Source organism: Balaenoptera physalus (assembly GCF_965194825.1).
Source record: "Balaenoptera physalus genome assembly, chromosome: 18".
In the NCBI taxonomy this organism is placed as follows: Eukaryota; Metazoa; Chordata; class Mammalia; order Artiodactyla; family Balaenopteridae; genus Balaenoptera; species Balaenoptera physalus.
The window spans coordinates 66143824-66165657 of record NC_138899.1 but is presented as its reverse complement, the minus strand read 5'-3'; the positions used below and the strand labels follow the sequence as shown (position 1 = coordinate 66165657).

General features: G+C 37.1%; 1 protein-coding gene across 4 annotated transcripts in view; it reads right to left on the bottom strand.

The window, feature by feature from the left end:
• The window catches only part of TPTE2 (transmembrane phosphoinositide 3-phosphatase and tensin homolog 2), a 96944-nt gene that overhangs the window by 43379 nt on the left and 31731 nt on the right, over positions 1-21834 (bottom strand). Inside the window, exons 1-10 of one of the 4 annotated variants that reach the window (XM_082435027.1) lie at positions 18745-18790; positions 18019-18072; positions 17069-17104; positions 16293-16358; positions 7098-7148; positions 5764-5925; positions 4013-4132; positions 2430-2529; positions 2222-2285; positions 1360-1424 (exon numbers count right to left, since the gene is read on the bottom strand). In XM_082435027.1, the coding sequence (XP_082291153.1) occupies positions 1360-1424; positions 2222-2285; positions 2430-2529; positions 4013-4132; positions 5764-5925; positions 7098-7148; positions 16293-16357 (627 nt within the window). In that variant the 5' untranslated portion in view covers position 16358; positions 17069-17104; positions 18019-18072; positions 18745-18790. Of the gene's footprint in view, positions 1-1359; positions 1425-2221; positions 2286-2429; positions 2530-4012; positions 4133-5763; positions 5926-7097; positions 7149-16292; positions 16359-17068; positions 17105-18018; positions 18826-21834 lie in introns of those variants that run through there. The other 3 variants (XM_082435024.1, XM_082435026.1, XM_082435025.1) reach the window with 3 other exon arrangements.

Genomic DNA, 21834 nt, shown 5'->3' with positions numbered 1-21834 from the left:
TAGAATTTTTAATTTTCTGTAAAGTAGACTTTTTAGAGTATAATGTGTTTGCTGCCTTTGTGAAGCAATGTATAATTGTATAATTTCTGTAAGTAAACTGAATGCTTGAGCTTTCAATCAGTATTCTAGAAGCAATAAATATTATTTTATACTATTTAGAAAGAACTACTGTACACCCAACAATATTGGATAAATCCCACAGAATTCATTTTAAGCATAAAAAGCTGGTCACAGAAGATGTAGTCTATGATTCCATTTATGTGAAATTCAAAAAAAAAGTAGAACTAATCTGTTGTGACACAAGTGAGAATAGTAATTACCTCCAGTGTGTTGGGGTATTGACTGAAAAAAAGCAAGAAATGTTCTATATTTTGATAGGGGTGATTGGCTGTATATATACCTATATATAATTTTATCAAGATATACATGAGATTAGTGCAATTTACAGTAATTTTTATGCCTCAAAGTATAATTATATATACACATACTTATACATAGACATACACACATATACATACATAATTACAGTTTTATTGAGATAGAACAAATACTGTAAATTGCACTAATGTATACACACCCGCACACATATGCAAACTTCTTAAACAATGACTTTTAACTGGCATTTCATAGTAAGCATCACTTGATGTTTGAACTTTATTTAATCTGCGGAACCTAAAGCAGTATGTATCCACTGTAATTTAGGATCTCAATCTAAGAATACACATTTTAGTTAAAGAATTCTCAATCTTCTTCCCTATGATAGACCATAAAAAACAGCCACAATTCACCACAATTCCTGCCTTCCAGAGACGGCATCTGTTGTCTGCTTGAATCTGAACTGGGTTTGTAGTTTGCTTGTCCAATAGAATGAGGTAGAAGCCACATTATACTAGTTGAGAGCCAGGGCCTCTGCATTCTTCTGCTTGACGCTAGTGAGGTCCTTGCCACTGCCTTATGTGAACAAGCCTGAGCTAGCCTGTTACAGAATGAGACATCACTTGGAGCCATCCAGCAATGCCATTTTAGACTAGCCAACCCTCAGATGCCCAGTTGCTGCCCACAGGTGCATGAGTTAGCTCTGCTGAAATTAGCTAAGCGTGTCCCTGATCAGTTAAGCCCAACTCAAATTCACAAACCACATTATCACGAGCAAAGTAAATGTTTGCTGTTACAAGTCATTTAAGTTTGCGGGTGATTCATCACAGAGCGAAAGGTAATTGACAGCAATCCATGATAATTTTTTACCTGAAAGTGTAAATTTTTAGGAGAACACTTTCATCTCTGGGCCAACATTATCGTACAATTCCACAGTCTATGTTTACTGAGAAATGTGAGCATTTGTTAGATAAAAACTCTTACCTTAATGGGATTCCTATAGAAAGACTGCTTTCCAGAAGATGGGAATGACATGGCAATAATACGCTCTGGAAGTCAAAACAATCACTATTAACAAATGTTATAGATGTGAAACAATATATGAGAACTCGACTTACATATAATCAGACTGTTTTCATAGAAAAGAACTTTCAGGATTGAGAATGACAGGAAAAAAAACTAACCCTAACCCTAACCCTAACTAACCCTAGTTAGCTAACTAATCCAGTATTTAATATCCAATACTGGATATTAAACTCTCCACTATTTTGACCATTACATTCAGTGTTCCCAAGTCTCAACTGGTTCCAGCCTTATGCAACAGATTTGCGTTGACTTTTGTCTGGAGGGCCCCCTGTGGTGGGAATTTATTTCTTACTTAAACACCAAAGAAAAATGAGAGATCTGGGCTCCAGCAATGTTGGGAACTCCTAGGATGCTTTCCAGTGTTGCCCTGACTCAGAACCCGAGACCTACAAAGCAATGACCTCATCTCTAGGGTTCTAGGAAGAGAACAGGTCTCTCTGAAATCCTTGGGACCGAGGATACCTACTAGAACTCAATAAATTCTAAACCAAACGAATGGAGTCAGCTGAAAATCCATTCAGCTTCCTATACTATAAGCAAGTAGCCCTGAATTGAGAGGAAATTTAAGATTTTTCCATTTTCAGGGTTAAACTCCAAATACATCACACTATCATAGTGGCATATGTCTTCATGGATAAAAAATGCTTTGAAAGAACATGCCTCAGACAGGGAAAGAACAAAATCAGCATATAATTACTTACTCACACACAAGAAAAATGTGATGTTAATATAGGCAAATCAAGAGATAAACTTCACAAACCAGTAATGTAAGTGAGGTCTAAGTCAAATCCGTCCTTCTTGTATCGCCGTTTGTTTCCTGAAACCTGAGGGTTTAAAACAGTCATTCATTTGTAAAACATAAATCAACATAAAAAAAGAACAATATATAGATATCTACAACCCTTGCCAGTATTTCCTGAAACACAAACATTTTTTTCTGAATCATAAAACATATTTTGCCCACTTACCATCCTCCTGGTCAGCATTTCAAGATGTCTTTTTTGATGAGCCAGATGAAAAACTCTTATCAGAATGATAAGTCGTAGAGGTCGTAAAATCATTGTCAATCTAACAATAAATTTAAAAGATTCATTTTTGCTTTAGAAACAGAGGATTTTGTCAGTATGGACTAAGTTTAGAGCAGTGGTTCTTAACCAGGGGCAATTTTGTACACGCCCCCCTGGCCCAAGCCTCCCACCCACCCCACCCACCCCGGGCATACTTGGCAATGTCTAGGGACATTTTTGGCTGTCACAACTGCCTGTGAGGGGCTGCTACTTGCATCTAGTGGGTAGAGGGGCGCTGCTCAGTACCGATGCACAGGACAGCTCCCTTCCTAAAAATCTATCTGGTCCAAAATATCAGTAGCGCTGGTGTTGAGAAACTCTGGTTTAAAGAACAAGTCATATGGTAGACTCTCAGAATTTGTGGATTTAACTTCTGTGGTTTAAGACAAGCATTTTTCAATCTTCTTCTCATCAAAACAGAATTCTTATTCCCCTCTGTTAACTCCCGTGAGTAACAGGGGTTCACTAGAGCTGTGAACACACATCAGGCAGGTAGCAGATGAGTTTCTTCCCAAGTGTGTCTCCTACCATCAGGAAGAAACACGATGGCAAAGAACTGATGGTTTGGGCTAGTGCTTCTCTAGCTTGAGTGTGCATACCAATTCAGTAGGTCTAGAGTGGGCCCTGAGGTGTTTTTCTTCTTGTATTTCTGACAAGCTCTTCGGTGATGCTGAGGTTGCCTGTCTGAAGACCATACTGGTTCTGGTTATTTTCAAAAACTCCAAAAGCTTATCACATCAAGTTTTGTTGGGACCTGAGTGAAAGTCCTGAGAAGCTGGGGTGCAGGAAGCAGCAAGCTATCTGACTAAGGAATAAGCCTAGTGAGCCACCCAAGAGCTACATCCTAGAACACTTCTCTTCTTTTTCTCACTGCCACAGTAGAAAGAGGAGGAGAAAGAAAAGAAGCCATCGGTCTCTCATACACATTTTTGTTTGATCCCTAACAGTTCTAACTTTGCCTCAGCTTTCATCATGTGAACTATACTGCAAAAATTCTACCTCTGTGTTTCTAACCATGTCACCTCGTTTTCTCTTCCATTTGTTCCTTTTTAGAGAATCATCATTGGAGTCACTCAAATTTTTCATCAACTCAAACCAGTACTCTCTTGGTTATAGGAAAAACCCAGGAATTTCACGTGTAAGAAATTTGTGGTTGAAGCGCAAGTGGGAATTTAGTGGGAATTTCAAAATGTAGAGAAGTTCAAGTTAGGACAAGAGGCAAGTCCCCAGTTTCTTCTTTGGGGGCGCCATCTTCTTCATTCAACTAAAGGTACTCAGCGTGGACACCCTTCACTGGTCTCTAAACACCACCATCCTTTAGTTTCCAGATATGTGGAAATTTATCTCAACGTTTCATTTTCAAGCAGCTTATTTAGCACAGAATTAGCACATTCAGAGTTAAAAAGATTACACAAAATGAAAGCCACAGAAAATATTTTTTAAGAAAGAAAAACTTTAAGAGAAGGGAAGCGTATGTTTCTTACTCGGGGAAATCTTTAAGAACCTTAAAGTCATAGAAAATATAAGCGATATTGACCAGTAGAGTCACCACAATAATGGCAGCATCTAAGGAGTTAACTATATCAGAAAAATACGGTCGTACCCTGTAATAAAAAACAAAAAAATATATAAGTTTATGCTTCCCCAAAGAAGAGATAGGGATATTTTAAGAGCACAAATTATTTGACTCATCCCCCTTAAGATTTCTGGTTTGGGATTTCCCTGGTGGTCCAGTGAGTAAGACTCTGCGCTCCCGATGTAGGGAGCCCGGGGTTAGATCCCTGGTCGGGGAACTAGATCCCGCGTGCATGCCGCAACTAAGAGTCCGCATGCCGCAACTAAGAACCAGCGCAGCCAAAATAAATAAATATTTTTTTAAAAAAGGAATTCTGCTTTGATGAATGATTTAAAGTGCATTTACTAGACTAGATTAAGGAAAAAAATATTCATACTCATTTTATACTTATATAGGACAAAAGCATCAATATGGCAAGTATAACCATAAGTATAGTAAGAGGTATAACCAAACCGTTGAACAAGAGGCAAGCATTGCCTTCACACAGGTCGGAGAGAGAGATGGGATGGTAAGCCATGCTATCAGACAATGGAAGCTGAACATGTCACAGCCCTAGAGAAACGGGCTGTGAGAAGTGCATGAAAGGAGCTTGTGAGAGCAAGACGGGTCCACCACTTTGGCCTGCAAACTCATCACCTGGTTTTGCGCCCACAGTGGAATCCCAGTGACCTGGTGTGGCCTCCTCTGTGCAAAGCTGAACTTCCAGCCCCGGCACCTCCTCCTCAACACTAGCTCCTTCAGCCATGGGCACTGGGGCTCCGGGGAAAGCTTCTTCTAATCCTGGGGTAGCCCCTTTAGGCTCTGAGTAACCTGGGAGTGGGCAACTGTCCTTAGCTCAGAGGCATGAGGACAGAGATTCAGCCAGGAAGGAGACAAGCATGTTCCGAAATGCTCTGGATGAAGTGAGGCTGGGGAATTTAGTCCCTGACTCCACAGCAGTCCAGCTCCAAGGCTGCAGCTCCCTCCACCCACCTTCTCGGGGAGCCAGCAGCCAAGAAGATCAGCTGCTGCCTCACTACCAAGCCTCCCTGATGGGATTCAGCTCTCCCATAGAGCTTAACACAAGTTTTTGTTCATTTATTTTTAAATTTCTCATTTTAAAAAAAATTTTTTGGCCGTGCAGCTTGCAGGATCTTAGTTCCCCGACCAGGGATCGAACTCACGCCCCCTGCAGTGCAGGCATGGAGTCCTAACCATTGGACCACCAGGGAAGTACCACAAATTTTTATTTTAACTGAGGTAGGGTTTGCTCATGATCTATTATCTAGTATTTAATATACTGTCAGCTTTTATTTACATTGAACTCAATAAAAATATCAATATTTATACTTCACATACATATTCCTCTTAATAAGGTGCATGTAGACATATTAGCTGCCTGGCCCCATTTTGCAAAGCCTTTAAGCTTTACCTGTTGAAGGAACCATCTAGAATACATGGTTTGGAGGCTAGAGTGCCAGTTGCAATAGTAATATTAAAGCTCAATCTGATAGAAATTGGGATTTGGATTGTTGTTTCTCTTGTGGAGTATGCCTTCGAGGAGAATTATTCTGATAAAGAGGGGCATATTTAGTTGGGTTGACCTGGTAATTACTTGGGATGCTTCTCATAGCAGTACGAAATAGCTCTATGTGCTTTTAAAAAATTAATCAAACTTACCCTTCTATAAATACTCGAAGAAAAACATCCATGAAAAAAAATAAAGCAATAGCTAAAGAAACTGAATGATATTCCAAAGGAATATACATCGTGCTATCAGAGACAACTATGTCTGTAATGATGAGGGACACATCCACAAAGATCAGCAAAATTCCAAATATTCTACAACAAACAAATAAATAAACCAAATAAGAATAAAGTGGTTTTCACCCCTATAGGTAGACTAACTTCAGCCCAATGATCTGATATCAAAATGTCATTATTTTGGATTAAACTGTTCAGTGGTAGGGAGAACTGCTCTTAGAATCTGAACATAAATTACTCTGCTTTCACCCAATAGAAGCAGTTGTTAGGGAAATAAATTTCCGACTAAACCACTTCATGATATCATGCCCTTTTATATTAAGACACATCAGACCAACGCTCCAAGACAGAATAGGCAAACTACATTAAAATTACATGTTTCCACTTGTAAACTCTTCTTAAAATTTAAGAATTTTAGAAGGGTCTTCTATCAATTTCCCACAATAAATTAAACCTCATTAATCTTGATATTTTTAAAGAATTTAGTAATAAAAACCAAGTGAAAGCATGACTAACATAAGCCCTTAAAAGACTACTTTGACCAGTAAGGCTTCTTATCAGTGAGATTATCAACAAATATAAGATTACATATCAATGGATGGTTCTGGCACAGTTCTGGGCACATAAGAAGGAATTCAATTCCATGAATACATACATAATTAAACTCTAAAGTAACTCTTAAGCCTTTTTCCTATATATGCTAAACACATTCTCTATAAGTTGATTATACTATTTGTATAATCTATGAAGATAAATTAATCTTAAAGCACTTTTTCACAATTGCAATGCAAATTAAAATATTATCAATTTAAAAGGAAGCAAGTATATTGTGTGAATCTGTAACATAGTATGAACTCTTACTATCATGTAGAGAAGAAAGATCTAAGTAAAATGTTTCCAGAATTAAGGAATAATTCTAGATGAATAAGGTATTTACTAAAACACTTTCCTTATAGCTATAGAATTTTGAAATGCATGTTTCATTATTTTTACTTTTACAGGTAAAAAAAAAGCATGTTAATATGTTGCTATTAGACTCGGTACATGCCATTTCTTTGCAATTCTTAATGTTCAGCTTCAATTAAAATTCCAAGATAAATTAGATTGCATTAAACAGGGTACAAAGGTTATTTAGCGACATACTGACAGTGGAAATGCTTTTTGTTCCCTCCCAGATCATTTGCCATTAAAAAATATTGATATTAAATTAATACATACTTAATTACCTCCTTTTCTAGAGTCTCACATACCTGAAAGTGAAGGATGATACAATCAAGTACACAATTCTCTTAATCTTGCTGCTGCAAAAAGAAGTAAAAATAAAACTTCAGAGCTTTCAAGTGTATCAGATTTTTCCTAACATATAGTATGAATTTAACCAACAAAGGCCTTTATAAATATAATTTTTAAAGTCTCCAGAAGTTGCCTAACAAAATGCTTTTTACTAATAACTGTAAAAATTTCACCTGATTCTTTTTTCTTTCTTTCTTTCCTATGTAGAATATATGTGAAAAAAACACTAACCTTTCCCTTGACTGTAAAGCCCTAATCCCAACTTAATGGTAAGATTAAGCTTGGGGTCATCAACTAAAGCAACAGAGCGTGGAGACAGAAGGGACTGGTAGAAGAGATGTGTGTTCCAGCTCTCCCATGAGTGAGCTGTGGGGTCCTGGGCAAGTCATCAAACTATGGCCAAACCTGTTCTACAACAATAGAATAAGGGACCTTCAGGGAAGCTCTTGTCTTGTAATAGGCATTTCTTGAAACAAGTCACCCCATGAATAAGACAGTTAAACATTAATGAGACTCACAGCTGGGGTGGGAAGTGCACTTTGGGGGTGAGGAATGTTAGTAAGATACATTTCAAAGGAGAAACACCCTGGAGGCTGGGCTCCTCCCATTAGTAGTAGGAGGAGACGGTTTTATAGCGCCAGCAGTTGTGCCTCATTTTACCCTATGGCTGGAGACAAGGTAGTCATTGAGGAGCAATTTCTTGCCCTGCTGAAGCCTCCAACACGTGACCCAAATTCCACCCCAAGTGGGATTTGATCCCAAAGCAATGCTCACAGACTGCGCCCAAGACTGGAGAAGAGGGAGGACAGATGCCTAATAGAACTGGGGCACTGCCAAATGGAACAGGCCACAGATGGATACTGTTGGGCTAAGCTGAGCTATAAGATATCCCCACCCCGTCTAATTTCTCCCTTCTCCATCTGCACCCACTACCTCTGCCCAGGCTTAGCGAGCAAAGGTTGATGCGGATGGGGAACTGATTGGCCAAAAGAGGTGAACCTCCCCTGAGGTTGCCATTCTCTTAATACAAGCCCTTTCTGATCCCAGACAGACTATCAGATCTCTGGGTAGCAAAGAAATGTTACAACAAATCAGAACTTACTTGACAAAGTGAATTTACAGAACCATGCCCGACAGAATCATTGGGGCACAAAAGGATGGCTTGGGGTGGCTTTAGGCTCTACTATCACTTTCAGTGCCTCCCAAAACTACCCCAAGTAAATATAGAATTGAGATTTTTTTAACAAAGAGTTTGCTATATAAATGCAGCTTCAAACAATGTGTGTGGAGTTTGCTGGGAAAGGACAGTAACTCAATAATTATACATTTAGAAAAAGTACTATTCATATGTGGGAGCAACAGACGTACACTCTCCAACACCCAGTGCGACCATGTAACCTTCCTAAAAATGATTACTCAGAGAAGTGCTTGAGCCGACTGAGCAAGGAATAAAACTGAAGAAGGCAAGAATAAGGAAGACGGCTTATAGAGAAAAGGTGTCAAGAAATAAAATCATAAAAATTCAGAACTAAGTCCAAATCATCATTGTTAATGTAGCACGTGGAAATGTAAACAAATGATTCTAAAAGCAAAGATAAATAACAAAATTCTCGATAATAGTATGGATTTAAATTTGCAGGTTTTTTCCACATTAATTTAGGTTTCTCAGAAGAGAGAAGTAAAAGCATGTTGCATTTCTATCTTCCCAGGTACAAGTCCAGTTTTAAACTGGATACTGATGGAGAAACAAAGGTACAATTATGTTTTCTAAAAATAGGTTTATAACTTTCATATTATTAAAACTTGAATAAAAACAAATCAACTAATAGCATAATGTTAAAAAAATTTAAAGAAAAAATATCAAGGAAGTGTTTAATACAGAAAACAGTAAAATGATAGCAAATAAAACCGAACATACCTGAAATGATAATAAATACAAATACATTACTCTCATATCAAATACTGACAAATACTTTTAGATAAGTTTAAAAACTAAATGCACTATATGCTGTATACAAGAACAAAAACTAAATTAAAATGATAGTTTGAAAATAAAGAGATGGACAAAGATATCAGATGCAAATGTGAAATCTCAAAACATTAAAAGTTGTAATATTAATATCAAAGTTGAATTCAAAGCAAAAATATTAACTATGACCAAGACTTATTTTATACTGATAGAAGGCAGACTCTATAAGATACTATTAAGACCATGTTGAACAGCGGTGGGATCTGCATTGGGGGCAGGTCCTATCTTTCCCATTGGACACTTATTTCTCTGCACAGATGGTGGAGGGAGGCATGTGGTCATACTCAAAGCATTAAAGGCACTGGGATGATTCTTTGGTTTTCCTACTCTCACTCCAGGGCTCTGGGTCCCCCCCACCAAACTATCCATAACAGACAAGGCTATATTCCTAGATTAAACTCAGGCTGAAGAGAGCAGAGTCAGGCTTTAGATCTGAATCCAACCTAAGTTCGCTCATTAGGATTCTCTACTGGGACTTAGAGAGAAACCTCCAAAGTACCCAGGAGTGTCCTTTGCCCGGCTTGGTCCTCAGGGATATACTTCCCTTTGGAGTGGGGTGTTGGTAGCAAAGATAAGATCTGAGTGTCCCTGGTCAAATACTATCCATTTAAAAAAATATATATATATATTTTTAAACTACATATATATATATATATATATATATATATATATATATATAGTTTCTATTGTGCAGAGAAAACATATTTAAAGCATTTCTATGAAATTTTAAAAGAAATTTATCCTACAAGAAGATAAAAAAACTTTAATGGTACTCTAAAATATAAAAATTATTCAGACAACATTTCCTGACCATGATTTAATAAAACCAGTGAAGTGGGAGAGTACTAATATACAAGATATTTAATTGCATTTTATCACTATAGAAATTTTAAAGGTGCCACATATGACAACTTAGATTAAATGGAGATATTGTTTGAAAGACACAAACTACTAAAATGTGCTCAAGAAAAAACAGATAACCTGAATAGTTTAAAAGGTAATATATCTTGTAGAGAAATTGAACTTGTAGTTTAAAACTTTCCAACAACAACAAAAAAGTCCAAGCCCAAGTGACTTCACTGGAGAATTCTACTTAATTCTTCAAGGAAGATATAAATCTAAACAAATTCTTCCATAAAACAGAAGAATAGGGACTACTTCCAAACTCATTTTAGCAGATTAGCATTACCCTGATACCAAAACCAGTAAAGACATTACCTGACAAGAAAATTACCAATATCCCTCATAAATATATTTACAAAAATCCTTAACAAAACATTAATAAATTGAATCCAGCAGTATATATATATTTTAACTTCATGACCACTTAGTGTTTGTTCCAGGAATTCAAGGATGGTTCAACATTCTAAATATAACGTAATTCGCCATGTCAATAAACTAAGGAAAATAAAACATATGATAATCTCAATAGAGGCAAAAAATTTTTTAAACAAAATTTAACATCCATTTATGATAAAAACTTTCAGTGAACTAGGAAAAAAGGGAACTTCCTTAACCTGACAAGGGGCATTTACACCCCCCCAAAACAAACAAACAAAAAAACCTATGGCTGATATCAATCTTAATGGTGAGACTGAATGTTTTCTTCCAATGATTAGGCATCTAGGATGTCAGTTCACACTTCTTCCACTCAAAATTATATTGGAGTCAATGTAATAAAGCAAGAAATGGAAATAAAAGGCCTATAGATTGAAAAGGAAGAAATAAAACTCTCACTATTGAGGCCCGCGCACCGCGATGAAGAGTGGCCCCCGCTTGCCACAACTAGAGAAAGCCCTTGCACAGAAACAAAGACCCAACACAGCCAAAAATAAATAAATTAATTAATCAAAAAAATAAAAAATAAATAAATCTTAAACACATTTAAAAAAAAAAAACAACAAAAAAAAACTCTATTTGTAGATGAGATGGTTGCCTACCTAGAAAATCCCAAGGAATCTACAAAAAAGCTAACAGAACTAATAAGTGAGTTTAATAGTTATTGTATAAAAGGTCAATATACAAAATTCAATTATATTTCTATATACTAGCAATGAACGATTGAAAAGTAGAAATTTAAGCAACAACCATTTATATTAGCACCAAAACCCATGAAATACTTTTTTATAAAGTAACAAAATATGTGCAGGATCTGTATGCTGAAAATTACAAAACTTGACGAAAGAAAATGAAAACCTAAAGATAAGAAGAGATGTGAAATTGTACTGCCATTTTGGAAACTATTTCTTATACAATTAAACATACACTTTACCATAAGTATCAGCAATCCTATTCCTTGGCACTAACCAAAGATAAATGAAAGTTGTGTCCACACAAAAAACTTGTACACAAATGTTCATAGCCACATTACTCATAACAGGCCAAAACTGGAAATAATCCAAATGTCCATCAGTGGGTGAATGGATAAGAAAATATGGTACATTCACAGTGATGTCAGAAACATGACAGAGTGAAAAACTACCTTTGTCTCTCCCCTTCAATCTACAACCAATAAAACATCCACAACTCAACAAAGGTGCCACTGTCCACCACAACAGTTGGCCAGAGGACTCCACACATCTGTACATCTAAAGGCAGGTGGACTGGAACACTTAGAAGAGATGGAACGAGGGAACAGTGGAATCAGTGCCTGCAATCCTGGCCCTCTGACCACAGCAGCTGTGCCCACAGCTTCAGAGAACACAGTAGCAGCAGGGGAAGCAGCACACACGACTCCAGGCTCCAGACCACACCAGCACCCATGGCTACATGTAACTGACCAACAGTGGGGCCTGGGATCCTGTCCCTCCAGCCACCGAGGTGACCACAACCTCACTGCCACTCCCCCACCTGCAGTGGCACAGCCCATGAACTCAATGAGATATAAGAAAACTCAGAAATGCAGTTTAATGAGCCCAGGAATAAAGATGAATGAACAGAAAGAATATTTTACCAAAGAGACTAAAACTCTAAAAAGAAACAATTGAGAGATTGGGATTGACATATACACACTACTATATATAAAATAGATAACTAATAAGAACCTACTGTGTAGTACAGGGAACTCTACTCAATAGAGTGGTTATATATGTATAGGTATAACTGATTCATTTTGCCGTACAGCAGAAACTAACACAATATTGTAAATCAACTGTACATCAATAAAAAATAATTAAAATAAATAAAAAGGAAACAAAAAGAAACTCTGGAGCTGAAGAACTTAATAAATGAGATGAAGAACACACATTAGAAGCACTGCAAACAGAGCAGACAATATGGAAGAGAGAATTAGCAAGCTGGAAGATAGCAATCTAGAAATGATACAAGTAGAAGAGGAAAGAGAAATAAGAGTTTTAAAAGGAAGAAATCCTGAGAGAGTTATCTGACTCTTTCAGGAAGGGCAACATTAGGATAGTGCATATCCCAGAAGGAGAAGAGAGGGAAAAGAGAGCAGAGAGTTTATTTAAAGAAACAATAGCTGAGAACATCCCAAACTTGGGGAAGGAACTGGAGATACAAGTCCATTACGCTAAGAGAACACCTAATTACATCAATGCAAAAAGACCTTCTCCAAGACACATAATATTAAAATTGTTAAAAGTGAATGACAAAGAATTTTAAAATCAGCTAGGGCAAAAAAGATGGTAACCTACCAGGGAACCCCCACTTTTAGGCTATCAGTAGATTTCTCAGCAGAAACCCTACAGGCCAAGAGGGAGTGGAATGACATTCTCAAAATACTGAAAGATAAAAACTGTCACCCAAGAATACTCTATATAACACAGTTATCATTCAGATATGAAGGAGAAATAAATGCTTTCCCAGACAAACAAAAGCTGGAGTTCATCAACACTAGACCTGCCTTACAAGAGATGTTGAAAGGAACTCTTCTATCAGAAACAAAAGGACAAAAATACACAAAACTTTGAGCAAGGTGATAAATAGAACCAGAAAATTACCACTCTTTACCAAGATAGGTTTTTAAATACTTTATTATAGTATAAAGGTTAAAGGGAGAGAAAAAAAGAAAGCAGAAAAAATAACTATAGCTATCTATAGTTTGGTAACAAACTCACTAAACAAAAACGGGTAATTTGAGACTACAAAAACAAAAGGGGAAGAGGAAAAGGATGGAACTTATGTTTTTAAAAAATGTTTTAGTTCACTATAAATTATATCATAATGGGTGAAAAGCATGCTGAAATCAAAAGGCTAGAAAAATTATTAAATAAAATAGATTCTGGAAAGACCCAGTCTATAAAGATTCATAACATAACAGAAGTGGATTTTAAAATCTTTGAACAAGATATAAATGTTTTCAATAATGGGTTCATTCATTCAACCAAACTCACTGAGCGCCTACTATGTGCCATGGCACTGTTTGAGGCACTGGAGATACAGCAGTTAAAAAAATGGACAAAATTTTCTTCCATCATGATGTTTAAATTCTGTCTCATGCAGACCATAAATATAATAAATAAGTAAATAAGGTAGTAAGTTATAAGGTGATAAATGCAATAAGGATCATTAAATTAGGGTAAGGACAATGGAGGGGGATGCAACTTTGATGCTGGGAAAACTAAGTAGTCACCTGCGAGAAAAGTAGAGTCCTACATTTTATATCTTAATACAAAATAAATCCTGATGTTTTATTTAAATGTAGAAAATATATTCAAAACATAGATGAATTTTGGTGAATATATTAAAATCTTAGGTAGAGAAAGACTTTCTGACACTAAAGGCATAAATCATAAAGAAAAGGACAGATGTACTCAACTGTATGAGGATTATAAACTTCTATATAGTGAAAAGCTAGGCAACCTGGGAAAAAATACTTGCCCTATGATATAAAAAGGATATATTTAACTTTTCTATCCAGTGGCAGTGATAAACACCCCAATTTTAAACGGGCAAAGGTAGTTTGCAAACAATGAAATACAAGTTCTATGGAAAAAAGTATAAACAAAAACAATGTCAAATGTGCATTAGAACAAACATTTACTAACATTGAAAAGATGAGCAATGGCTAGAGTGAAAGGGGAAGAAATGTACACTGCATCTTGGTGTGGAAAGTATCAGAATCAATAGCCTCACAAACGTTCCTTTTGACACAGAATTTACACCTCTGAGAATTTTTATTATAAAGAAATAAAATATACAGAGGTTTGGTCTCAAAGTTATTCATCATTTTTTGTAATAAGTCACAGCTTAAATGTCCAGAAATATCTGACAATTTAAATGAATGACAATTTAAACATCTATACCATGAAATATTATACAGCTGTCAAAAGGAATGTTGCAAATTTTAAAATCAATAAAGTCAAATATAGGCAGAACTTCAGGCAACAATAAAAAATCTGAAATTAAAAAATATATAATGTTGTAAATGCAAATGTAAATGCATGGAAATATAGTCATGATATGTCACTAAATAATAAGGTTATTTTTAAAACAATGTATGATACCATATCCATAAACAAAAAATGTATAAGCCCCTAAAGAACCTTGAAGGGCATCTATTAAACATTAGGAATGCCTATTAATGGGAGGATTTATTACTTGTTTGTATTTTCTGATTTTCCTAATAGTGAAATTTTGTTGCTTTATTTTTGGTTTTAAGTACAAATTTTATTTATGGTGCTTTAGAGTTTTAAAATCACACTAATATGTGTGTACATATTACTCCACATTTATTTTTAGTTTTTTATTATACTACACCCAGCACCCAGTAGATAGATATTGTAGATAGCATTATTACCAGTTTACAGATAAAAGACCTAAAATTTAAAGTAGTTTAGTATTTTGCCAAGTGTCTAGTGCATATTAGATGCCAAAGCCAAGCACTGATTCCAGGTCTTACTCCAAATCTAATACCATCCCCTGGTCCGAAACACCAGTGTCTCTCACACAGGGACTACTGAAATGCCACCCAAATCTATACCATAAGCATTGGTAATTTAAAAAACAAAACTAAACTAACACTTCTTCTTTGTAAGAAGGAAATGCTTGCCTTGCTCAGTCTATTCAAATTTTGCCCCTGCCCTGGGAAGCCTCATTGCAGAAAATATATAGTTAATATGCAGACATATCATTTAATTAAGTAGCAGAGTGAACTCTTCATTGATGGCCCATGATGAAAAAACAGAAAATGGAAATTCATGGGTAATTTGATGAGCTATTTGTATTCATTAGTCGCCCCTTTATTTTTCATGTTGTTTTTGTCTAGACACCAACAAGATTACAACAGTAACCAATTCATTGCCTCTTTAGCAATACCCACTCCCCAACGTTAATTCAAGTTGGTGAATGGTTAAGTAACTGGCCAAGAGAGTAGCAGAAGAAAAACTGCATGAATAATTCTGCAGTCCAGACACATGGGATTTTTTTGGAAGTACAATTGATTTACAATATTATATTAATTTCGGGTGTACAACATAGCGATTCAATAATTTTATAGATTATATTCTATTTAAAGTTATTACAAAATAATGGCTATATTTCCCTGTGCTGTACAATATATCCTTGATGCTTATTTTATACATAGTAGTTTGGGGGAGGGAGAGTCAGACATGTGTGATTTTAAGAATGTATCGTGTCCTTGTCATTGAGTACAGGTAAAAATGCCTTCAGATCAGTGCAATAGGAAGTACTCTCGTGAGATTACTCAGAAACAAGTCAAAATTAATAAAATCCCAACGGACATGAAGACGTCTTTAATCAGCAAAACATGTTTGCTTTTGCTCTCAGTCCCATTTGCTCAAAGATAAAATCAACAAAACTAGGAATCAGAACATATCCAAGAAAAATGAGAAAGGAACACGAGAAGAGCAAGCAGCATTCTGCAATCCTCTGTTTAGAAAGAAACTTTGTAATAAAATTAGTCTCTACTAAGGATATTTTCACATTTTCAAACTAGAAGAACATTTACTTGTGAATATGTGGAAATATTTTTTCAAGTATGGTACTTATATGCAAATTCAAATAGACTCATTGTATACCCTCCCTCCCAAACATTTTGCTATCTTTCCATAGCTCTTTTTTTTCACCTCAGCATGAGCCCCATCTTCTAAAAGATAAGAAATCCATCAACAGCTCCCTCCCTCCGAACTTCAAACTGACTTACTAATGTGAATTGAGAGAGTCAATGTCTTCATCACCATCATCGATCTTGGACAGCTGTTCCATCATACTTTAACCACCAACAAATGCAAAAATATATTAGAGATTTGCTACATGGAACAGTGATGTGAAAAACTTATTTGAAGAAAAAGAATTCCTTAAATCTAAAGGAACCACGACTTAGCTCACTGGATGACCCAATCTTATAGAAAGAAATTTAGAATCATTGTCTAGAAAACTCTGTATTCCTATGGATACTTCCAAGACTGAATTTTGCAAATCTTTCTTTCTCTGTGTTTCTCCCTACGTCTCTGTCTCTGTGTCTGCTTCTCTCTCTCTGCCTCACTCTCTCTATAAAGATAGAGATTAATAATATACAGATAGCACTGATGCAAGTAAATTATATCAGCAGCCTTGGAAGGCACCATAATTAAAAGGCAAGATATATCAAAGTAGTCAAAGACCTTTGATGTCAATTTATTTGGGTCATTGTGAAGGATTAAAAATGTACATAGCACGAAATGACTTCACTTTTTTTGGCTGAAATTGGATACACTTGCTCTAGAACTTACAAACTGGTTGAACTCTAAAAAAATTATGCGTCAATTAGTTATTTGGAACCTGGGTCCCTGCACCACCTACTTTTCACATATTATGGATATCTTGTTTTCTCCTTGAGTAGGTTTCAAATAACTGCCTGAGACAAGGACTCCATAACTTATTGGATTTCACAAATCTTAATAGCCTCCCTTTTCCCCTCTTTCTATATTTATATCTCACCTTTCATCTCTGCCTCTCGATTCACATGAGTCAGGGCTAAAGGATTAAAATGTACATAGTAAGACTCCGTGTGTCTTAAAGATTTATTTTTAAATGCAATTAGCTATAATTACTCTGCAATTTATAATTTAGTTGCCCTAAAAATAACATTCTAATCAGTTATTTAAAACCTGGTATTTAATTTTTCTGTAGAAATGAACTTTATATATTGGTAATAAAAATCTTAGTCCTGTGGGAAAACTTAATAAATCAAATTTATGTACATTTCTTTACTCCTGAACCTAATCCCCAAGTGTAACACCATTTTGTGATAAAATTTACTTCAAATTCAGCTTGAGTTTGTAGGTACTCATCTCACTTGCCCTATAATTTTCTGCCTCCTCAAGTCCCTACACCACCTAGTAACCCTTCACAAATCATAGATGTCTTTCCTGCCCTTCAGACAGGGTCAAGACAAGGCAGGGGCTCCCTCCAATGTGATGGTGGGTTTGGGTTTGGGGCACCAGCCTCACATGGTGGCAGAGCTCTGGAAGGTGAGGGACACATCCAGGGTCTATCAGATCCATTTTTTTCTGCTGAGGGTTCCCCTCTGCTCTCCAGCCACTGAGACCTTCTCTTAACTCCTAATATGATTCTATCCTCTCTTGGCCCATGCATGGGCAATCTGATACATTCCTAAGGGAAAGTATCAGACAGTGGCTGCTCCTAACTAAGTGTAACAAAGAGACTAGGGGTAAGAACACTCCCTTTTATGACCTGTTCTTTTTTTTCCCCCAAATAGATCCAAAAAAGAAAGAAAGTAACATATTGAGGCTGGCAAAACAAACAAACAAACAAAACCCTTAGATAAAGCATGGAAGAAACTCTGTATTGCCGTAGATGCTCCCCAGAATAAATTTCACAAATCTCAACATCCCCCCTTACACTATCTATATATATTTATATCTCACCTTTCATCGAAGGGTTCAACACAAGTTACTTTTTCCACCTGGCTCTGGTCATAGCTAAAGGATTATAAATGCACATGGTAAGACGTCAGGTCTCCCTAGACTTATTTTTAAATGCACATTAGCTACAATTGCTCTACAATTTATAACCTAGTTGTCTTAAAAATAACATTCTAATCAGTTATTTAAAACCTGGTATTTCATTTTCCCCTGTAAGTGAGGCTTTATACATTTGTAATGAAAATCTTAGTCCTGGGGGGGGGAAATATGTCATGAATCAAGTTTATAGACATTTCTTGACTCCTGAACCCCTTCAGGACTACAACTTTCTCCTTGCAAAATAAGTTTCTCTCCTTTCTTGGCCCATTTTAGTAGAGCCTCAAACACAACCATTTGGATAGTTTCCCTAGGGGTTTTGGCTGCATCTAAGAGTGATAAACAGATGAGTAAGAAGCATCCCTCTTATGACCTGTTTCTGTTTTATCCAACTAGATACAAAAAGAAAGAAAGAAACATACTTACATAGGCTACAGTAAAAAGATTTAGAAACAATGTCAAAGACACTCTGTTATGTCATGAATACTCCTAAAAATGAACCTCCCAAATATAATCAACCCCTCTCCCCTTTCCTCTCTCTGTTTCTCTCACTCTCACATGCTCTCTCTCTCTGCATTTATATACATATTTTTTGTTGTTGTTGACATCTCTCTATCTTTATTTCTATCTCACGTATTAGTGGTGGGTCCATCAGGTCTTCCTGTTGTCAATTCACTCAAAGCAGTGCTAAAGGATTAAAAAGGCACAGTCAGACACCCTGCTTTCACTTATAAACTAGATGACCCTTTAAAAACTGACATGTAAATCGATTGCTTGAAACCTGGTAGGTCACTTTCCCCAGAAATGAGGCTTTATGTATTTGTAATGAATATCTTAAACTTGTCAAAAAGGTAATGACTCAAGATTGAAGTACAGTTCTTTACTACTGAATCTGATCCAATGTGTAACAACCTTTTGGGGTGGAATTTATTTCAAATTCAACTTCAGGTTGTAGGTACCCAACTTTCTTGACCAATCTAACTTCCTGACCACGTCTGTGCTCCATAGGAAGCATGCTCGTCTTTCCTGCCCCTGACATAGGGTCACGTAACTACAGGCCCGAGTCAGGGGCTCCATCTGATGTGAACATGGGTCTGGATTTGGGTTATTGGCCTCACATGGTAGCTGATACAATTTATTATTATTCTCCTTGCTCCAGACGGCTTTCATCTTCCGCACATCCACTCCAGGAGAGTCTCATACACAGGCAATCTGACAGTTTCCCGAGAGTTTGGCTGCCAGTAACTGAGAGTCAAGACTGGGAGTAAGAAGACTCCCTCTATGTCTTGTGCCTCTTTTTCTACCTCAATTCATAAGACAAAAACTATTCCACATAGAATCTTACCACGAGAGGACGTTAGAAACAGTATCAAGGGAACTCTATATTCCCATGGGTGCCCCTAAGGGTGAACATCCCAAATCTTAATTTCTCTATGTATGTTATGTATGTACTTTTACATTTTTAGTTCAAATTAGCTATAATTACTTTTTTTTTTTTTTTTGGCTGCACTGCACATCCTGTGGGATCTTAGTTCCCCAAACAGGGATTGAACCCGGGCCCTCAGCAGTGAGAGCGTGCTGTCCTAACCACTGGACCGCCAGAGAATTCCCTGCTACTATTACGCTTAAGCTTATAAACTGGTTGGCGCTTAGGAAATTCACATGTAAATCAGTTATCTGGAACCTGATATCTCATTTTTCCTAGAAATGATTCTACATACATTGTAATGAATATTTTTGACCCACCAAAAAAGTTAATGACTCAAGATTGGTTCAAGATGGTGGAGTAGAAGGACGTGCTCTCACTCCCTCTTGTGAGAACACCAGAATCACAACTAACTGCTGAACAATCATCGAAAGGAAGACACTGGAACTCACCAAAAAAGATACCCCACATCCAAAGACAAAGGAGAAGCCACAATGAGATGGTAGGAGGGGCGCAATCACAATAAAATCAAATCCCATAACTGCTGGGTGGGTGACTCACAAACTGGAGAACAATTACACCACAGAAGTCCACCCGCTGGAGTGAAGGTTCTGAGCCCCACGTCAGGCTTCCCAATCTGGGGGTCAGGCAACGGGAGGAGGAATTCCTAGAGAATCAGGCTTTGAAGGTTAGCGGGATTTGATTGTAGGATGTTGACAGGACTGGGGGAGACAGAGACTCCACTCTTGGAGGGCACACACAAAGTAGTTTGCTCATTGGGACTCAGGAGAAGGAACAGTGACCCCATAGGAGACTGAAGCAGACATACCTGCTAGTGTTGGAGGGTCTCCTGCAGAGGCGATGGGTGGCTGTGTGTCACCGTGAGGACAAGGACACTGGCAGCAGAAGTTCTGGGAAGCACTCCTAGGCATGAGCCCTCCCAGAGTCTGCCATTAGCCCCATCAAAGAGCCCGGGTAGGCTCCAGTGTTGGGTCGCCTGAGGCCAAACAACCAACAGGGAGGGAACCCAGCCCCATGCATCAGCAGACAAGTGGATTAAAGTTTTACTGAGCTCTGCCCAGAAACCAAAAGCCAGCTCTACCTACCACCAGTCCCTCCCATCAGGAAACTTGCACAAGCCTCTTAGATAGCCTCATCCACCAGAGGGCAGACAGCAGAAGTAAGAAGAACGACAATACTGCAGCCTGTGGACAAAAACCACATTCACAGAAAGATAAACAAGATGAAAAGGCACAGGGCTACGTACCAGATGAAGGAACAAGATAAAACTCCAGAAAAACAACTAAATGAAGTGGAGATAGGCAGCCTTCCAGAAAAAGAATTCAGAATAATGATAGTGAAGATGATCCAGGACCTCGGAAAAAGAATGGAGGCAAAGATCGAGAAGATGCAAGAAATGTTTAACAAAGATCTAGAAGAATTAAAGAACAAACAAACAGAGATGAACAACACAATAACTGAAATGAAAAATACACTAGAAGGAATCAATAGCAGAATAACTGAGGCAGAAGAACAGATAAGTGACCTGGAAGACAGAACGGTGGAATTCACTGCTGCGGAACAGAATAAAGAAAAAAGAATGAAAAAAAATGAAGACAGCCTAAGAGACCTCTGGGACAACAATAAACCCAACAACATTAGCATTATAGAGGTCCCAGAAGGAGAAGAGAGAGAGAAAGGACCCGAGAAAATATTTGAAGAGATTATAGTCGAAAACTTCCCTAACATGGGAAAGGAAATAGCCACCCAAGTCCAGGAAGCGCAGAGAGTCCCATACAGGATAAACCCAAGGAGAAACACACTGAGACATGTAGTAATCAAATTGACAAAAATTAAAGACAAAGAAAATTTACTGAAAGCAGCAAGGGAAAAACGACAAATAACATACAAGGGAACTCCCATAAGGTTAACAGCTGTTTTCTCAGCAGAAACTCTACAAGCCAGAAGGGAGTGGCATGATATACTTAAAGTGATGAAAGGGAAGAACCTACAACCAAGATTACTCTACCCAGCAAGGATCTCATTCAGATTCAATAGAGAAATCCAAAGCTTTACAGACAAGCAAAAGCTAAGAGAATTCAGCACCAGCAAACCAGCTCTACAACAAATGCTAAAGGAACTTCTCTAGGCAGAAAACACAAGAGAAGGAAAAAACCTACAAAAACAAACCCAAAACAATTAAGAAAATGGTCATAGGAACATACATATCGATAATTACCTTAAATGTGAATGGATTAAATTCTCCAACCAAAAGACACAGTCTTGCTGAATAGATA